Source organism: Cygnus olor, chromosome 5 (assembly GCF_009769625.2).
Source record: "Cygnus olor isolate bCygOlo1 chromosome 5, bCygOlo1.pri.v2, whole genome shotgun sequence".
Lineage (NCBI taxonomy): Eukaryota > Metazoa > Chordata > Aves > Anseriformes > Anatidae > Cygnus > Cygnus olor.
In genome coordinates this window covers 9,016,144-9,037,255 of record NC_049173.1, presented here as the reverse complement: position 1 = coordinate 9,037,255, position 21,112 = coordinate 9,016,144, and the positions used below count along the sequence as shown (strand labels likewise).

General features: G+C 44.7%; 1 protein-coding gene across 1 annotated transcript in view; it reads right to left on the bottom strand.

The window, feature by feature from the left end:
• Positions 1-19,486, bottom strand: part of LOC121071368 (protein AHNAK2-like) — a 68,880-nt gene extending 49,394 nt beyond the window's left edge. The window contains 1 exon segment of the mRNA XM_040559605.1: positions 19,390-19,486. Coding sequence (XP_040415539.1) covers positions 19,390-19,471 — 82 coding nt within the window. The 5' untranslated portion in view covers positions 19,472-19,486.
• Between the last annotated feature and the right edge of the window lie 1,626 nt (positions 19,487-21,112).

Here is a 21,112-nt window from a genome sequence, read left to right as displayed (position 1 = left end):
TGTCAGTCCTTCTCCCTCCTCAAAGCTCCTGCAGCCAGGTTAAGGAACTGCTCCAGCTTGGCAATTCCCAGCTCCCTTCGCCGGAGCGTGCAGGCCCTGGCTGGCCAAGCACGTATTTTCAGCTGTGTCCGAGAGCCCAAACCTTATCACAGTCCATCTCTGTCCCCTCACAGGAACAGACCTAGCAGAGGAGTTAGCACGCTCTGCTTGTGCTGGGGTGACAGCCAGCTCCTGTTTTGGATTAGAGGATGATGGCTTTCCTTCCCTCTCCATCACTTATCAGGCATTTAAAAGAGAAGGATTCATGGGAAGGACAAAATGCTCATTTTCGTGGCTTTTTATACCTCTTCTCCAAAATTGCTGGGTTTCTTTCCCTGCCTTTTGCTTCTCTGTCCCTGCTCCGGAGTTGTCATTGCCTCCATCCCTACAGCATGAAAGGTTTGCAGGCACCCTTAGCTGGTCGTGCTGGGGCACTGGTGGTGGGCTGTGTCTTTTTGCTGGGCTATCTTCTCTCATTGTTGCCTCCACCAGGCAGACTGGCTCTGTAGATGTCTGCCTGCAAAGGACCTTAAGGTGTGCCTGTCACAAGCTTCCTTTGTTGGTGCTATATGAATTTTCTGAATAATCTGAAAAAGGTCCAGAAACAGAGTAGGAAAAAAAAAAAAGGTTGGATTTTTTTTGAGGGGGAAGCACAAGGGAGAGATCCAGGGCAAGCGTGCTGTGGAAAGTTTGCTTGTGATCTCCTCACCATGAGACTTGGGGATGATCTGTTATCACATGGACCGAGCACCCTGTTTTCTTTCTAAGAAACAAGCTGGTATATTTAGGAGATTACATTAATTCTTGGGGTAATTTGCAAGTGCTGTGTTTATTCTCTGGACTCTAAGGTTTATTTGGAAAGAGTAAGGCTTATATCTTTGTTGGCGAAGCATACTGTGTATACATTATGATTATGCAATTAATGCCTTAATCTCTGTGATGAACTTTCCTGGCATAATGCAGTACAGTTATACAAAGGCTTCTCTTTAATCTCTGAGGAAGGATATTTTTAAAAAGAAAAATATGATTTCTCCTGCTATCTCTACCCAACCCGTTTCATTCACAGATTCCTGCTAGGCTAACTGAAGCAGTTGTTAAATCCACTGAGGACATACAATCCAAATATAGATTTAGATCACGGTACCATTAATAAATGTGCTCCTTTCATAACAGGTCTGTGGGGGTTCTGCTTCCATCCAGCTCTGTAAATCACTGAAGTAACTGAAATGTCCCCTTGTAAATACTTTCAAAAGTCTGTTTTACACCACTTAGTCAATAATTTTCTAGTCCAACACTTGTTCAAAAGCAGGGAGCAATAGCAAAGCCTATGAAAATATTGCCCTTCACAACCACTCCGGCAGTCTGTTCACAGGAAGCATGATGAGTAAGTTATCCTCACAACTGCATGCATTATTTACCTTTGTAGTCATCCATCACCACGAGTATAAAACCTACATGTAGTCATTCTCATGGGGAAATGCCCAGTTTGCCTCCTAAACGGGCTCTGACTAACTGGTTACTTTAATTAGCCACTGAGTTGTCCGAGCTGTGTGTTGCGCAAGTAATTTTTTCTCATAATCAAGCCCATTATGTGAAAAAGTCAACCTTACGGAGTGCGAGAACACAGTTCATGTAAAAATCAATACAACCTTTCACTAAAACATAAATCAGATCCACTCCGGCGTATATGAAAATATTTGAGGAACGTTTAATGACATTTTTGCATTCTTGTACGTTTTCTCCTTTCAGCTGATTTTAGAAGCAGGAATAGGGAAAGCTCAGCTCACACCAGGAAATATCAGTGATCAAAACCACTAGCTTTCTCGTGATACTTTCACAGCTCTCCAACTCATACGCCTTCTGACAAGCACACGGACATTTCAAACAAACAGTCAAAAAACCAAACTTTTCGACACTTTTTTGACCTGAGGGTGAGCTGTTAACCTCTTTGAGGTTCATCAAATGCTGTTTTCTAACTATTTTTCAAAATAAAAATGACTAATACCACTTAGACCCTTTTTCCCTTCAGAATATAATGCCAACAACAGTTAAAGTAATTCTTGCTATGTAGAGGAGTTACTACCCCATTTTCCACCTAATCCTAGTTTTCACTCTTGCAAGCATGTCCTTTGAGCTTCTCCTTCAAGCTAAAATTTCAATTGTTGAATTCACTCCCACAAATAATTCTGCTAAAGGTGGATCTTTGGACTAAAATGAGAATGACGTGAGTCAGGGAAAAGAAAAGTTCTTGCATGTACTTATTTTGAGGGACAAGTAGAGTTATGACTGACTGAGAATCAAAAGTCTGATTGCTGGGGCAAACCACACAGCAAGCAAGGGGAGAGGTGACGTGTGGAAAGCTGGATGGCATTAGCTTTCTAGGGCTGAAGTATGAGGATACTTAGGAAAAACAGGGATGATTGGGCTGGTAAAATGTGTGAGCATCCAGGACTCACTGCACAGTGGAAGATTTTGCACCAATAGTAGTTTATAAGGCTAGTTAGCTAGGACTTGCTGCAGAAACGGGAAGAAAGGCATGCAGTTTGCACCTTTGCTTTTTGGTGCTGGGAGGCTGAGCTGCAAACATAGCACTTGTCAAGGAGGGGGAGCTGAGAGGTCACTGGGCAGGTAGAAAGGTATTTAAAATCAGATGGCTGCGAGGATAACAGCTGCTCCCCTGACTCTGCAAATAGCAGACACAGTCCACTGCTATCAAAATCAAGTGGTGTTTGTTCTCTTAACTACAGAGCAGAAATAACATTTGCCCAGCAGTGAAGAACAGTTACTATGACTTTGGAGTCTCAAAAATTATCAGTGGGCTTGGAAATCATATAAACCTTATCTCCTTGTTTGTGTTTTTGAAAAACAGATAACTTTGCCCTCTGAAGGCTCTGCTATCTTTATTGGGCAGATGAAGTGGACAGGCTTGGTGCCTGCTCTTCTTCAGGCGCTTGCATTCCTGCTCCATGGAATTTCGCTGGGATTTGGGCTGTTCCCACAACCTGGGACTGGCTCCCTGCAGAGTTGCTGTCCCCGTGCCGTGGGAGCAGATGGGTCCTCCCATGGCCACCTTGGCTTATTACTTCTGTGCCACAAGAACCTTTAAGTATTTTAACTCGTTCCAGATTCTTTGGACTGTGTGTTTGGCCAAATTTAGATGGTGAACCTGTGGCCTTCCCTTATCTGACAGCAAACTATATGCTCTGCAGTAAGGCAGCAGTTGCTTCCAGATATTTAGCTACCTACAGCCTCCTTTCAGAATATAAAAATGTTAGCAAGAAGTATTTAGCATGTGAAAGGTCCTCTCCTAGCATGAAGCTTTGTTCCCCACTATGAAATAATGAATTCCTGCCTCAACCTTAAAATCCCAAGCGCATTAGTGAACACATGGATTTAGCAAGTTTCCCTAGCTGCAGGTCATCTGAAGATTCCTTCTTGAAACAAGAATGTTGTCCTGATCTCTGTCAACTGCGTGGAGATGGCAGCCTCTTCCTGGCAGGGTCTGATCTTAGCTCAGAAATGAGCTTGGGGCACTGCTCCACCGCTTGGCGTTGGAGGGCATCGCCTGCTGGTTGATTGCTAGTTGCAGCTAAGGGAAGCAGGAAAGGCAGCAGCTGTAAGGTGATGTTGTCAGGAAAAGTTTTTTAGTGTACAAGGACTCAGGGACGTGGTAAAGTGCCCGCAAGTAAAAGCCTGCCTGCCCCTGCTTAGTCTTAGTGTGGCGGTACAGAGGGGCTGGTGGGGAGGCCTTTTGTATCTGGCTGGTCTGGATTGACGGAACATGCAGCACGGAGCTCGGACATGTGGCAAGGTGTTCTTCCAGACGTGGAAACCTGATTTTTCTACTCCCTGATGCTGGGAACATTTTGGAATGTAACAATAGCTAGATGTAGAAAACAGATTAAATCTATTTCCCCAAATATTTATCCAGAATATAAGCCAGTAGATGTCACACCTTTGTAATAAACTAGCTTATATTCTGATTATTTAGGTCTCCTGATCATAGAAAAAACCTTACGTATATCCCTTGTTGTTTTACACTTCCATAGGATGAACTGGCTTCCTAGTAGAAAGCTGAAGGAAAATTAAAACCAACCCTTGGTGCAACTATAGAATTTCACACCAAGGAACTGTGGTGTTACAACAGACACGATACCTCAGCATGGTCCCAATGCCATAGGTCCTACCCCTGCTACGACACCGGGAACGATAAGGAAAGCCCCAGTGAAGTTCCCAGCATTGCTCCTAGAGAAGGGTGCCTCCAGCCCGGCCTCCTCGCACTGAGCTCTGGGCACTGAACCCACTGAAGTCAGCAGGAGGTTAACTCAGATCACAGCTACTCCCCTGACCATGTATTACAGACAGTTGGATTTTGTTTCAGCGATGAGCTTCAAGTACAGCCAAAAGCGAACAGAGGCACGTTGACCTCATAGCTGTGAATGCAGACTGAGTGTCCAAGACAATTAAAAGCATAAAACACGCGCCATCTCCAAATCCCTGGCAAATCAGTGCTAGAAGTTACCACTGCCCTGTCTGCCTGAGAAGACTTTAACACTCACTGCATAGGAGGTTGGAAGGCAGCCATCCCCAATGAATTACTTACAAGCTTTGACTAGAGTCAGAGTTGGAGATTTACACAAGCCTCGTAATCTAATAGTAGAGTTTACTTTATGAGAGTGCCACACCAAAGATAGTAAAATGCAATTTTAGCTAACAAATCTACATGCTTCCACAGAAAAGCTCCAGCCATCACGGAACATGTCAGCACTGCTGAGGGCCTCACACAGATTTATAGTTTTCAGTTTATGGTTGAAGAGTTATTGTTAACTCCATTGTTATAGGCTTACTGTAATTAAAAGCTCCAGTCACACATCATTTTAACCATAAGTAATAAAACCCAATGCACTCTGAGATGTGTTTTCCTGTCCTGCTAAGCATCTGAAACATTTTCATGCTGGACTTTTGACCTACGTTAGGATAGATTTTGGAAATAAATTGTCATAAGCTTATTTTCCTGTAATTTGCTTGGATCCACAAAATTCCTTTCAGTTTTGCTTTACTGTAGTAAAACACGTAGCAAGGCAATGCTTAGAAGTTTTCCCTTGTGCATGCAACAGGTGATCATAAGCAAAGTCCTGTATCTCTTTAAGAGCCACCTTTCAACTTTCTGTGTTTCTTGTTTCGTAACTTGTAAGTAAGAATGGTTATTTTGTTGTAGAGGGATAGACCTTTGGTATTTTGTCATGTGAATAACACTTTTCCTCTTTTCTCTCAAAGATTTAAGAATACACACTTTTTTTTTTTGGTCTTTCTACAGGTGGCTACAGATACAAATCCTACCTCAGATCATCTGAATTACTGTTTTCAGAAACTTATTAAGATAGGGCAGAGAACCTAGACAGGTGGAGAGAAAGATTTTAGCCAGCCTATTTCCCAGCGTTTTGTCGATTAACCTCAGCAGCCTTGCAGTGAAGACATACAGGATCCCACTTCTACTGACAGGTTTATGGATCTCTCTCATTTAATTCTTCAAGGTTGATCTTAGTCTCAGATACCACTAACATACAGAGATCCTAATATCAAGTGAGTATATTATGATGATATAAATATATATATTGCAAATGGTATTTATCGAGATATGATATCCACACAATATTATATCCTCTTGAAGAAGCACGGATACTATAAAAATCTGAATATAACTATGCGGAAAGCACATAGAAAACTCACATGCATCAGAAACCAACTTTGCTTCAACAGTTTGCACCTTGCAATTCGTTGCAGAAATTGGAACTATGGCTCTTTGTACTACAAAGAGTTTACCTATGTTTGAGATCATACGATGGGTTAAGTATACAGAGGGAGGAAGTCAGAAAAACAACGTGCGTGATCTGGAATAGAGATTACTGAATGGAGGGGTGTGTATAGGACTGAGAATCAACATGCCTCTGAAAGCTTCGGGAGGCGTCGTGCCCAAGTTTGAAACCCCTGCATTAAAAAAGTTGAGCAGAAACTTTGGGCAGACTGCACACATTCGTTCATCCCTGACTGTACGCAAGAAAGAGGCAAAACTGCACACCAGGTGGGATGCACCTTGGCTGAAGTTCTCACCGTGCTTCTCCCCAGTGGTAATGCTTAACCCGCTGCATCTGCAGGTTTTGCTTATTAGGTACAGCAGCAGGAAGCATTACAACTTTATTAGCAGAATGCCCAGCTTCTACATCAAAGGACACCAAGTGCACACACCCACATCCCATTGCAATTTTTAAAGCCCATCTACTGCAAACTTGTGCAGGCTGCATCAAAGATAAAAAAGAAAGAAAGAGAGAGATTTGGAAAAAAAAAATAAATAAATAAAAAGACTTACCAAAAATAACTGAAGTTCTCTAAAGTTGCCCTGAAGTTGAAATAGCCCAGAACACCAGTGCAGAGCCTGCCTTAAACTCTCTCTCTCTTTCCCACTCCCCCCTCTCTCTCCAGCAATTGGAAGGAGGGCTGTGCAGAAATTCAGCAAACAATTTTCCTTCTATGTCGACCGGGGCGTTCCTCTACGGGCAGAAAGGGGATGGCTAAGCCTGGGTGAGGCTTGTTGCTATCCCCAAGCCAAAGAGCGCTGTCGCAGATTACACAGCCCATGAAATCCAATCCCTTTCTGTACTCAGGCAACAGCTGTACAGCTTCAGCTGAGGCAGGAGCAGCGCGTAGACCCTGGGCTTGTTCCTGATCGGGTTTTCCATGCTGGGGGAGGCAGATGAATGGGGGTGCAAGGGTTTCTGCAGGCTCCGTGGCTTCTCACTGCTCGGTGCCTACAGCCGCAGGCACGAGCACATGCAGGGTGGAGGTACGGGGCAATTTCCTCATGACCGAAAGTATATGGGATGTGGGCGCCCGTGCAAAACAAACATCTCTTTTCCTGAAATTCATTCCCAGCCCTGCTTCAGGACATAAGCAGGCAATTAACATTATATGTATTAGTAAATTCTCAGGCAAGCATGCACGCAGACAGGATGCAGTCTGTCACAACAGCATGGTTCAAGTGGGTTTCGAGGCTGCTCTGGTGGCCTCTTTAAGTTCATTTTTTTTGGTGTCACTTTTTGCCAACAGCTTGATTCTTTCCAAAAAAGCCTGAACTCTGCGCTGACAGACCTTGCACCACGTTAAGCGCTATGGTGGCTGGCAGCTTAGCACTGCCTTTGCAGCATGTCCTGATACCAACACAAGGAGAAAGCTGCTTAGTGCCTGCAGAAATGGTTTGGCTAAAACTCACGGCCCCTCCTCTCACCTGTCGCTATTTCTCCACCCCCCGCTAAGGAAAGAAATTCATAATACAGCCAATTCTTCCCTCCCTGAGGAATGCCTCCGGTCCTCTGATCCCTCTTCCCTGACGTTTCAAAAAAAATCACAGCAAGAGACCTCAGTCCGGGCTTCCTTGTTTTGCAAAAGCATTTGCCTGCTTGTTTGCATGCTGTCAGACAGGTGAGAGGTGAGCGAGGGTGCAAAACACAAACGGCACACAAGCAGCCCTGGGAGTGCCCCGCAATTGCTCCAGCTGCTTTGCCAATGCACCAGAGCAGAACATGAGCAGGTAAAATCCAGGCCAGCCAAAGGGACCCCTGTGTCCACACAACAGCATCCCACCATGACACGGCAGATGTGCTGGGGATTTCTCTGCTATGGGCTCTGGGTATGTTCCAGGCTCTCAAATTCTGTGGATTCCCTGTATTAGGACCCAATTTCAGAATGGGAGCACCCTGTTTCTACAGCGGGCATGTGGAAATTTGGCAGTGAAATCTGAGGGTATGGTTCTGCTTCCATCCTGGGTGTGTGCTTAACGCAGGCGCTTTGCAAAAGTGGGTCTTAACAGAACAACAGTATTTGTATTAAAGCCAACTCTGGAATGAATTTTGTGTAAGTAATGGAGACTATTCTATCTAATTATATATTAATTTTATAAGTCACATATATAGTATAATTAATAAATACTACATATAATTATACCTAATTAATATACACAATTTGTCTGCCTGTGAATAGTGCCTCCTATAATGTGCATATCAATTACACAATTATATCATATATAAAGTATAATTTACAATATGCAATTGTATATAGTATATATAATCATGTATAATTAATACAAATATTATGTGAGGCACTGCCCAGTTCACTACCCACTACACAAACAGTTTCTTCTTGTGAGGGTGGCACCCACACTCATGACAGAGGACTGGAGGCCTCCTGAGCTGCAGCCGGCAGCAGGAAAGGCAGCAAAACTGTGTCAGGTGGGGAATGGATCAAGGTGTCTCCAATGCTTAGATCATTATTTTGGCTTGCTCTGCAGCCATCCCCATTTCTATTCTCAGTTCTTGGGACTACACCGAGGTTCAGCCTTTCTGAACTATCTTTCAACATCATCCTGACAAACAATAAGTATTTTTAGAAACAGATGTGCAAAACAAGGAGCCCAGCCTGACACCACGGTTCCATGCAGAGACAGCCCGTTTGGATGCAGAAATCTGGCTGCCACCTCGAGAACCGGCACTGTGACCAGCAGCACTCCAGCCAGGCGCAGACCCTGTGTAATGGCAGCAGTGTGCTCTGTTCTCAACCTATGCCTTATTTAAACACTTTGCTGAATATATTGATGGGTGTTGCTTCGATCTTTCCAGAATTTTTAAAGCCCGCATGAGACAAACCCATGGCTAAATTGAGGGAAGCCAACTATTTTTTCCGTAAATGTGGAAGAAGTTATTATGTTCTTTTTTAAGGTATTGGGAAATCTACATTCATTGTCCCTGGCTTTTTTCCAGTTTTAGCTCAGAACTGAATGCATAAGCCCTGACATCTGAGCAGTGCCACGCTGCTATAACTGCTGAGTGCAGCTGATATAGGGGAGATGTATACCCACATAACTCGAAGCCTAAAATCTTCCCTCTTGCCAATCAATTGAAGATCCATTTGGTAGAGTTCTGTGACTATCAAAGTACTTTAACACTATTTGCCTGACATGAATGCACGATACTCACTTGATTTATCTTTAAAAAAATCAGTGGGATAGCACAATGTTTATCAAATCACAGAATCACAGAATCACAGAATCGTCTAGGTTGGAAGAGACTTCCAAGATCATCTAGTCCAACCTCTAACAAGACCAACCTCCTAACACTAACAAGACCTCCACTAAACCATATCATCTAAGCTATTAAAAATCATCATCTACTAAGCTATTAAAAATACTACACCTAGATGGTTATTTGCAATTCTCCAAATGATTCCAGGACAACAGAGCTGACTAATTCAGTGGGTATACTCCAGGTAACCCTTCTTGTTTCCTCTTCTTGACAGATATCTAAATATTAAGAAACTCTCTGAGTTTGGTGAGGCAATATTGAAAGTTCCTCTCAGCTCTATTGCCTTGCCAGACAGTAGGATTATATCTTGCATTTCTCTGTTTCACCTCTCCCACCCTTTCCCAGCTCCCTGTATTAAAACTTTGTTTTCTTTCCTCGGTTCAGAGGTAAGGCTAAGAGTACACAATGGAATGACACAAGCTTGCTGTTATTATTGTTATTGACATCCTGACCTGTGAATAGACTGGTATTAGGCCTGTGCATAAGGGTGTGCTGCTTTACTAGTAATTGAGAAAAAAAAAAAAGAGGAAAAACAACAGGAATTTTATTCTGTTTTCTTTGGTCCAAAGAGAGGGAGATGAAATGTTTGATGAGACTTTAGTAAAGCATGCTCTGAAACACAAATTCATGTACTTTATTGTGGAGGATGTAAGGCTGACCATTTCTATTATTTTTCCTTTTTAACAATTGTAAATATTTAGAGATTTGGGGGAAAAGTCACAAATTTCCACATGCAGATAAGACTGGGTGACAGAGATCAGCTACTGGAAGCGATCTTGTCAGCCCAACTCAGAAATAAGCTAAAAAATTGTGGACTTCAGGCTTAAAGAGAAATGGGCTGCCAGAAGGAAGAAGCACCAAAGAAAGAAAAAAGAAAGGAAAACCAAGCTCAGCATAAACAGAAGGTGTAGAGGAGCAGATGGAAGCGAATGTCAGACCAGCCATAAGAGGAATGAATAGCCAGCTGTGGAGGGATCTGGCCACCAACTCTCAGATCAATCCCAGAGGAAGATAAATATCGCATCTGTCACCAATTTGCAGACATCTCCTATGCTTTGTCTCCCATAACTCTACATTTTGTTAAGACAAAGAAATTTATATATTTTATAGTCTTGTAGTTTGAACTAAAAAGGAATGTTAGCTAGCCACACAGACTTCCTCTGAATTTCTTCTCTTCTGCGATACATAAGCTATTAATTTGATTGATTTGCTTCAACACTTCTTTGCATAAAACTCATCTAGCTGCAGGTGGGCATATAACCTCAAAAACTGAAAGAGAGCCAGGTATGGAAATGAGGTTTCATCACTGCCTCTTTTAAGAAGCCTTAGAGTTGGACTCAAAGGCCTCATTCTGAAGCTGGTCAATTCAAATGAATTCCGCCCCCCAAAAAAGTGAATGGGTGTCATTCACATATTTTGTAACCTAACTGGAATCTGTCCTCCAAACAGGTTGGTCTTGTGTTCTTTACGTCCTTTTCATCCCAGAATTTGCTTAAAAGAGGCTTCAGTGTCTACCTGCTCTTGGTGGGCTCTACCAGCACTACCCGCATGTTGCACTGACAGCAAGCTGGAAACTTTACCATTTCGTGTAGTGATAGGTTTCTCCTTTGTGAAGATAAACAAATGTGAACTCCACAGTATCTAGTGAGGGAGAAGGAAAAGCCAAATTTGGGCTAAAGGCCAAAAAAAGAAAAAAAAAAAAAAAGAAGAAGAAGAAGAATTGTGCATTTTCAGAAAGTCAAATGTACTCTTCTGGGATTCCTAAATACACATTTTTTCACTTTAGTGGTTAATATTCTTGCTTATTAGAAAAAAAATAAAAAAGCTAAATAAAAATGCTGATCTGCAACCAGCATAAATAAAAAACCTCACCACCAACAAAGAAAGCATTATTTAGAAATGAAACAAAATGAGACATTTCCAAGACCAATCCTTTCATGAACAGGAGGAGAAAAAAAAGGAAACCAATTCACTTTGGACTTCTTTTACTTTGTCCTGAGGCATATGCTCCATCTCCCTTTGTCCTCCAAATGCATTTCCATCGGCCCTGACAGTGCTGACATTGACCTTGTGCAGCCAAAATAGCCTGGACAGAACGAACCAGAAAAAAGGAGCCAAGCACACCAAGGGCCAATGCAGCCATGGACCTGGGGGAAAAACTGCTATAATTAGCAAGGCCTGTGCAGGAATTGACGAAAACCATGGTCCTTGTGGATTTGCTGCCTTCCTGCCCCCATCAGCTGCGTGTTTGCTCATATGGAACGGAGCAGAGCCGTCCCCTGCAGAGCTCCTCGCCCAGCCTGGGCTGGTGGGTCACCCAACAGACCGCGTTCCTCTCTACCAGTGGAGATCTGTCTCCAGACTGCATGCTGTGGAGGGTTTTAATTAAAGGTTAATATTTACTCTGTGTTCCCCCCAGCCATCTCATTCCCTCCTCTCCATTGCGTTTAATTCCCCTCTCAACCAGGGTTCAGAACTGGCTGACCCTGGGTCTTTATTATTTTACTATTTTGAAACTTGCAATATCGGACAGAAGGCAGAACCAGGAGTGTCCCTGAAAAGTGAAAATTAGTGACAAACAGCTGACAACATGCGAACAAAAGCATCTTTACTAGCTGGAGAGAGAGGTGTTATTACCTACAAATAACCTGATTGCACCAGGTGGCAATGCTCAAGAATCTGAAAAAGGAATGATTTAAAATGAATTATTTCTTTTTCTGCAATGTCATTAGACTGCCTTAAGCCCTTTTCTTTTATCACCAGCTTAAATTGGTCATTTTTCTTCAGCTCAGAAATAAGGGGAGAGGGACTAAAACCTGCCAAACTGTAAATACAACATTAACAAGTTCTGTATTTTCAAGTGACAATGTACTGAGTCAGGTATTTCTGAAGAGAAAGGTACTAAAAAATCTTTGTGGGACATTTGTTTTATTCAATCAAGACACCTTTTTCTATCAGATTGGAAGTTAAAAGGAGGTTGCACTGATGTTTCTAGATCTGGAGTAAGAAGCAGACACTGATAAAAATAAAGTGTAAACATTTCATGCGATAGTTCACATGCTATTGGAAAAGCAAAAATTTCAGCTGTTGTAACAAAACACATTTTGGTTGCTTCACTATGCTGTTTTTGGCTCCTTTCATTTTTACCAGGCACTCTATTGAAGGGTATAAACTCACTTTTTGTTGGGGGTTGTATGGTCAGGACTTATGACAAAGGCTGTTTGCAGCTGTGGAAATGATTCTGAGCGAATTCTCCCTTGTGTTTTTTTTTTCTTTTTGTTTTTCTTTTTTTTTCCTAAGCCTTAAAAAAGTGCTTAAATAAAAAAAAAATCTTAAAATAAAACAGGACTGCCAAATGATCTCATTGTGTGCCCTGGGGTTTCCATGGCATTTAGCGAGCAACCACGGATGAGTACATTTGCTGAAGTGGAGCAGATAAAGCAGTAACTGGGAGCTGGACTGGAACAATCCCCCCCGGCTGTGGGCTCCCCATGAAGCATGCCCTAGGTGCTGGAGGGGTGAAAATGTCCACTAAGGGTCCTGTGGTGCCCCTTTCATCTTGCTTGGGAAGGGCTGTGTGTGGGGTGGCACGTTTCTTCCCGTTAATTCTTTCTGAGATTGTTTTAACCCAGGTGCTTGCACAGATCCTGTCTCTTCTTGGATCACTTGTGCCCAACTTCATGCCCCGATCTGTGGACATGAGCTGGCCCTGAGGATGCCCAGGTGAATGGCAAAACCAGGAGAAACTGCCTCAAACTGCCCAGCGCCAGCTCCCTTCTTAATAACACAATCTGTCCACCTCCAGGCCATTTCGCCTTGCCGCTGCCGGTGTTGAATGAGGGTTTAATGGACACAGGGGGCTGCAGTGTGCCAGTGGCTGGCACCAACCTCTGTGGAAAACGAGGGTCAGCGCTGCCGCGGTGCCATGCTGCGGTGCGCGTCGTCGGCTGCGACAGAGGAGGGAGTCAGCGGTGACAATGGGGACACTGTTCGAGGTTGGAGGTTGGCAGCGTGGCGGGATTTACTTCTCGATGAAGTGAGCCGCTTAGCCGGTATCAAGTGTCTGCTTGTTAAGTCGAGTGATGGGGCAGATCCAAGCGTTAGAGGGCCTTGTTTTAAATAAACCACTCACTGCGCTGCGCTGGCTTACGCTGCGTAAACAACATCCGCGGGAGATGGAAATTCATTTGGCTAATTCATTGTGAGGCTACAAGGTCTCCTGCTTTCTTACGGAGATGAAGATGATTTTCCAAAAAGCAGAAAATTCACCTCAAAGCCCTACATCCCATCGTACGCGGGTCTTGGGCAGGCCCACGGAATTTCTGCTGCTAAACAAAATAATTCCAGTAACATCCCTGGTGGAGACAGAATTCCCTCATAGGGGGAAAAGGCGGAAGGGTAAATAAAATCAGGTAACTTGCAAACTTATCTGACACCACTACTTCATCTTTTTTCAGCTGAACTGGCTTGCAGGTGCCCCAGAAGGGAAACCTGTGGGATGTGGAAGCCAGGAGGGCACAAGGACAAGGCTGCTGGTTCCCTGATGGCTTCACCCCCTGTGTTTCTTAGCTCCCGCAAGTTTGCGGTCAACTCTTTGGGCATTAAAGGCATTCAATTCCTCTTAGCATCCTGGTGCTTTGTAGCTCCAGGCCTTTTTACTCCACATTCAGTGTCGCTGAAGCTGTTGAAGGGTTCCCCTCTGAAAGGCATCCTCCTCCCTGGGGCTGTACGCTACATAAAGCAGCCCTGGTACTGCTGATATGCTGTGAAAACCTTTCCCCACCACTGCACTGGTGCCTTTGAGTTCAGCTGCCAAGCACTTGCTTAAACAAACAAACCTTATGTGCAATAATTAATTCCCCCTAATTTGATAACGATGCTAATGGCAAACAAAGTTACAGTTCAGCCCTGCACAGCACGCAGGGCTGTTGGTTCTGGCTGCATTTGTCCCTAGCTACGAATTGCCAAAATGAGAGCAAATAACTCGCAGTGTTTTAGAAGAATTTATATATATATTGCAGAGCTTAGGCAGCAGAAGTGCTCTCATTTTCTGATGCAAACAGAGTGAACATAGACTAAGAAGAAAGGCTGCAAAGCCTGAGATGGCCCAGAGACAGGAAGCGAAGAGCACTTTCTCCGGGAGCTTGCAAACCAGGAGTGGCCAGCAGTGAGCCGGGCCCTTCCACCAACTGCCATCTCACACGAGTGCTCATTTTTCTGGTATTTCTTTACTTGTGAAGAAAATTGTTTTATTTTTTAAATTAAAATATATATATATTTCTAATTATTTGGGGAATAGGAGGATAATTGATTTTTAATGATTTTTCCAAAATGTTCATTAAAATATATGGAAAACCAAATCAAAAAGTACTGATAGCTTATCTTTTTCTATATATTTTTTCTTCAATTTGTTATTTATCTAAAATTATTGTATTAATTAAAAGAATGCCAAGAGATACCTAGGTTGGCCAGTGAAAAAATAGAACAGCAAAAAAGAAGGGAGAGGGGATGTTGCTTTGCTGTCTTCTACATTGTGTTGAGTCAGCTTAATTACATGGTCGCTTTGTTTAAACACCTTTCTTTAAAACATGAAAATGTCTTCTTAAAAGTTTTTTTACTTAAAATGAGTACTCCTATGCATAAAAAGGTGAGACAGAAATTATTGGGGGATTTTTTTTAAATGTATTTTTCAGCCACTGCTATGTTCTTGCTCAAGGAACTAAAACAGGCGCCTGTGGCCCTGCTGGCAGCTGCAGCATCCTGCACGGAGCAGCCCCGCATGCTCCCTGGCTGGGTTTGTGAGCGGTGGGGGTGACTCGGGGAACCAGCAGCTCTGTTTCCACTTCATGCTAAATCAACACGATTCATCCTCTGCTGATAGCATCCTGTACATGGAGAGGTTCTCACCCTATAGATTTCCAAACTCCAAATCCTGGTTTCAGGAAACTATTGTTTTCCAAATATTCAGCAAATAGACAACAGAGGAAGGTGTGCGATAAGGAAATAGAAGGGCCGAACTGTAATTAGCATCGGTCCTGTGCTTAAGTCTGATCTGTCATTCCTTAATGAAGGTCTTTGGATGCATGGAGAGAGGCACGTCAGCCTTCAAGCAGCATCCACACAAGATAAGGATGCTGAATGTGCCTGCATCCAGCACAGGTCCCTCAGGCAAAGCAGCGGGGGCTCAGTCCCCGGGGCTGCCTGTGCACAAAGCACAACTGGGTCACCACAACGGGTGCAGCAGGAGCAGCCTCAGCCCCTAACGCAGCACCGACAGAGCCCAGTGATGCTGCCTTATTTATTTGGATTCAACGAAAGTTTACCCAGGCATTTACTTACAGCAATAGAAGGGCTCAGCGCCTGCTGCCTGAAGCCCATTTCCATCTGTAATTGTTAGCACAGCTGATGATTGTCCCTCGGTTCACGAAACCACCCGTTATTCTGGGCTCTGCTTCATGACTCAGCTCCTGAGAGCTATTTCGAGTGGCAGAGGAGACAAGCTGCCAGGCTGGCATCCCCTTCTGCTGGCTGGGTGGAAATAGGATGTGGCTTCACACGACATGGTGTTTTATCTGCCCCGACAAAAGAAGTGTGTTCCTGCTCTGCGAGCCGTCTGAAGGGATTACGCTGACTGAAGCCATAATCGTATGCTCTGATATTGTTAATGTATTATAAATGGTCCATTATTCATCCGCATGAGGAAAGCCAGAGGAATGGAAAATTAAAATGCGAAACTAGCGAGCACAAAAAAATGAGCGAGTGATTCATGCTGTGTGGAAAATGGGCCTCACTGGGTGTAGGTCGGTGGTGCTGTTGAAGTAAGTCCTGCACCAGGGGCTAATAATTTAGCTCATTCACAGCAACATTTGTCTCCCTCTCAGTCCTGAAAAATGCACGAGTAAAAACAGCACACAGAGCCTCCGTGAGACTTGGTCCTCCTGCTCTGTTCCCTCGTGCCCTTCAGCCCTCCCTGATGGCAGACGGATCTTCTCCCCAGAACCCTTTGGAGGCAATGGGAAGTCAACTACCTGAAAATTCAGAACTGGCAAGGATCGAAGGAGTGAAACATCCCGAATGCCCAATTAGCCAGCTTTATTATCATATCACGTGTGGTCTCTGTGAAAATCTAGCCACATCTTGCAAGCTCAGAGACCATCAAAAAGATGCTGCATGTGTACACTCGGTAATCAGGTTATTAGAAACCCATAAGGAGGTTCCTAATGTGAGTCACGCTATCCAGGAAGATATGAGACAGAGCAGTCAATTCATTGTTAAAAAGGAGCAGGAGCCTAGTGCAAAATCAGCGAATCCAGGCAACCATGGATTTTGAAGACAAGTTTGAACAATGTTTTATTTACAGTCTCACAAATGCCTAAATCTCAGCAGAGCTGCAGATCTAACTCTATGCTGATTTGGAGGAAGGAGGTGCCAATGACAGCTTTGAAGATTTACTTGCACTTCATTGCACCCACCCAACATGTCTGTAAACTTGAAGGGAGGGGGATCAAGGGCTGTGAGATGGAAGAGCAAGACCATGGCTGAAATGGTCTTGGGCAACTGCATGGAAGAGAAGCCTTTGGGAGATCTTACAAGACAGCTTAGAAAAGAGATTAGATTCAGGTACAGCGTTAATTTCTCATTTTCTTAGTTTACATTTTTTTAATCCAGGGGAGCCTTTGACTTCTAGCGACAGAACAAGTTATAACAGAGCAGTGCTGCAGAACAGCCCTTGGGGTGTCTACAAAGCAGAACAGGTTTGGGAATCAGCAGCATAGGCCCACTGTCATCACCCAGTGATATGCAAAAAGGGAAAAGTCACCCTGCCAGAAGTTACCTAGAGCCTTAATAGCCAAACAACCCATGAATTTTAAGAAACAGACATTTTATGAAAACCAAACTGACCAGGCAACAGGCAGAGCAGGAGAGTAGTGATGGTGACAATGCTGGAGTATGTGCTCCTGATAACAGCACCGTGATACACAGCAGCCTGATGCAGCCTTTCCTTCCCGGCCACTGTAAGATTCTCTTACCTATCTACCTTAGCGCAATGGGCCTGTTTCTTTTTTTTTCTTTCTTTCTTTTTTTCTTTTTTTTTTTTCCCACTTAAAAATTCTCTGATTCTGGCCAGAACATGTCCCTGCAGAGAACGCCCATCTCCTGGGGCAGAACGGGTTGGCAGCAAGTCAGCCCCTGCTTGGGAACAATCCTGCAGATTGCTGAGCTGGAGAGAGGAGACAGTGGACAAAAGCCATGGCAGACATCACTGCAACAGCTGCTGGAGAGATGAGGAGTAGATGCAGGTGGGACCTACATAAGGATTGGCTGAGAAGAGCACATCTTCACCTGGACTGAGTGAGGAGCAAGGTGGAAACCTCCTGAGCCCTTGGAGTGCAGAAGAAGCTGGAATTTATTGTGTGGAGCAAAGAGGGAAGAAGTCGAGGAGAGCTGGGTCTGGTGGGAAACAGTCCTCTCAGGTGTGTGGCTAAGATTAGCTCCTCATGCATTTTCTGTCCACAACACTTGCATTTCCACAAATTGTCTAGCACACAACTTTATAGAGAAGAGTCTGAATGAAGATTTTGAACACGTATTAATAGTAAGTGTAGAAATTGGACTGTAAAATCTCATGATGGTCAAACAACGCAATTCCATTTTAGACCATGAGTGCTCATAGCACAAATTAAGACAGACCAAAGTACAGAGGAGCCACAGCTGGAGCTATCAAAACTACTGTTATTTCCCTGGAAAGCATGGAAATCTATGGCTGCTCATCAAAGCTGCTCAGCAAATAATTTTCAGCCATGGGAGCTTTCCGCTTTTAGGTGGCTCTCTGCCAGTAGAAAGCAAGGTGGTGCACATCAAAAATATTGCTAATTTTGACTGCACCTGTTGACCCTGACCCTGTGGCAGATGGAACATGTCATGCATTTCATAATGCCTAAATAGTGTGTGACTCCACGCAGGACGGACCACAGGACTGTCCACAGCACAATTCACTGCAAGTCCACCTCTTCTCCTATACCTACACATCTGACAAGGCAGATGAAAGATGATTTCGAACCCTTTGCTCCTTTCTGGGGATCCCACAGCCTTTGTATCCTTTTATCTTTAGTTTAAATCAGCATTCTTTCTATTTAATTTGAGAATAAGGATGTCCCCCAGGTTTAGGCTCACCCGTGAAGTTTAAAGCTCTGCACATCTCATCAGCGATCACAAGCAATGAAGGACGGAGTGCAGCTGGCAGGAATGAGGTTGCAGTTACAACTTATGCACTAAGTCACACCTTTCCTGTAACCTGCAGGCTGCGTGAGCTGTGCGTGCTCCAAGCCTGGAGGGTGTCAGGCTGTTTGCTGAGAGCCAGCGTGGGCAGATGCCTGGATTAGGACTTTTCCATGGTCCTTGGAAGTACCCATACATGATGAGCGGCACAAACTACTAGAGAATTGACACCCTCAAGCAAGGACAGACTTTTATTCTGAAAAAACTACTTAAATCCAATCTGCTGCTGTGTAATGTATATGCCAGAGGGACAAAATATGGTGTAAAATAAGATCTCAGCAAGCTGAGATCCAGCTTACATATTTGGCATGCTTAATCCAAGGATGAAAATAATTACACAGAGTCAGTCTAAGCAATCCCAGAAGGATTTGAGCATGTGAAATATAGTCATTGCGATGAGCGGAAGGAAGGGAGAGCTACACCAGTTTCACTTCCCCTTGGCTTCCTTCGACTCGTGTGTGAATTTGGCCCAGAAAACTGTCTGGCACTGGGGCTGGTGATCATTCATCCCTTCTATTTGCACAAGAATGTGGGAAGGGCTTAGAAAAAGCTCCTCTTCTCCCATCTGGGGGCCTGGGTGGGTGCCAGTTAAGTCCAATGATTCATAACCATTTCAAGAAGCTCCTTGCCACTCTATTTTGCAGACATTTGTAAAGAAAGCAAACATACATGCCACAGCAGCACGTAGGTTGCTCTGTTGGGATGGGGGGGATCTGACTTTCCGCCATTTGTCATAACAGCAGTGGCAGGAGAAGGAAAATAAAACCAGCTTATCATCTTAGCACGCGTCCAGCCCCAGAGGCTGGGGGAAACGAAAGCGAAGAGATGTAAGGCACAGGTGGAAGCGCTGGATGCAATGTGTGCTCGGAGGAGCAAGGAGCTGCATCCTCAGAGGGCACCGGAGCCCTGCACAATGGCGAGGAGAAAAGCCAGCGCCTACCTGGGTGCTGCGGGCAGCTCTCCGTCCCTGTCTCACCGCCGACAGCCGTCCCCGCTGTGATGAATGAGGTGCTTCGGGTCATTCATGGGCCCCGGTCCCCGGGGTGGGGCGATTTTGGCCCCAAACCCCGCCTCGCATCATGTGAGCCGCTCGTGGCCAGGGCTTCCCAAAGCAAACTCCCTTTGCCCGCGTTCCTGCAAGCCTTCGTGAGCTTCTCCGTGTGCCGGGCGGAAAACGGCAGCCAGCCTGCCTCGCCTTTGAGCCTTCGCCAGGGCTTTGTTTGTTTTCTCTTCTGTTCAAAACATTCCTTGTGTCTCCCTGCCTCACTTAATTAGCTACAATGATCAGCTTCTCCCGTTTTTAAGCAGTGCCTAAACAACAGCCAGCCAGATGTAGAGAGACTTCAGTATGGCTGTGCTGGACAGGGAAGGTGCCACTCTGCCTGTCCCCGCTGAGTGTGACGGGTTCATCCCGACGGTGATAAACCTGAAAAAAGCGGTAGGGAAGACGTGGTGGTTTGGGGTTAATGACTAGAGTAGGGCTGGTGCCTCGGTCTTGCAGTGCCCTGCAGGCCACACTACCATGTTTTTGTTCTCTGAATTGAGGAAACATCTTAACAATACCTGCAGTTGCAGGAGTGGTGGCAAGGGCACAAAGGGAGGATGACACTGCAGACAAGGGAATGCCTCCAAGGGGTCCTCAGCAGCCAGGAAGGGTGGGAAGCCTGAGAAAAAGGCAGCTGGGGAACGGGAGGAAGCCCTCTGGGACGACTGGGGAGGAGAGGTGAGGAGAAAGACAGAAAGGTCGTTCACAGGCAGGTAGGTCAGAAAGAAAAGTGGCCTCAGATATTTGGAGCAATTCCATCAGATGGACCTCCAAGATGTGTTTTAGAGGTCTGAGTGAGCTGGACTATTCTCGCATCCCCATGACTTGCTTATCTTTACCTATCACAGTGCAGTCTGTCCGGGGGTTAAAACTGCAGTTTTCAACCATGTGGCAGGCTGTTGTAATCCATCTCTATTACATAACCCAGCAAATATTCTGCTAAAGTTCAGTTACATTGCAGGGCTGGTGATGGCGAGGATCAGATTCTCCTTTACAACTTCTTCCCCTTTGGAAATCAGGGCAGTGACACGCAAGTGACAGCTTTTCCTCTGCTTGCCAAGTCCAGTGAGCAGGAAAAGGCATCGTGTTCGCCCTCATAGTGGGCACGTTCTGCTCATCGAGGAGCAGGTTGGCATTTCTCCTTCCTCTACTCACTCCCGCTGTGGGACAGAGCAGGGATTAGAGTGTATGAGACAAGCACGGCACAGGTCGAACAAAGACATGGGAACAGTGTAGAAGGGAGATAAGTTATCCTTAGCCTGAGTTAGGTGGAGTTCAGCTGCTCTTGTGCTGTTTCAGTAAGGTCACTCTGGAGTAAGAGCGGACACAAAGAGGAAGGGAGGGTGACAAGAAAATCTTGTTATTTAGCCTCTTCCTGAGATGTTTTATAGGTTGTTTGACATATAATTTCATGATTTTTCATGGAAAAGCTTTTCTAGGATGTTTTTGTCCTCCTCCCTTTAATGCTACTGCTGCCTTTGTGGTGATGCGGGACCTGTGCAGCACTCCAAGTCTCATATTTTCTCCTGCTCCTCCTCATCTGTGTAGGGACTGGAGCCCAACACTGCTTCTCTCTTCTCATTAAGATTCCTGGCCTTTCTCTGTAATACAGACAGCA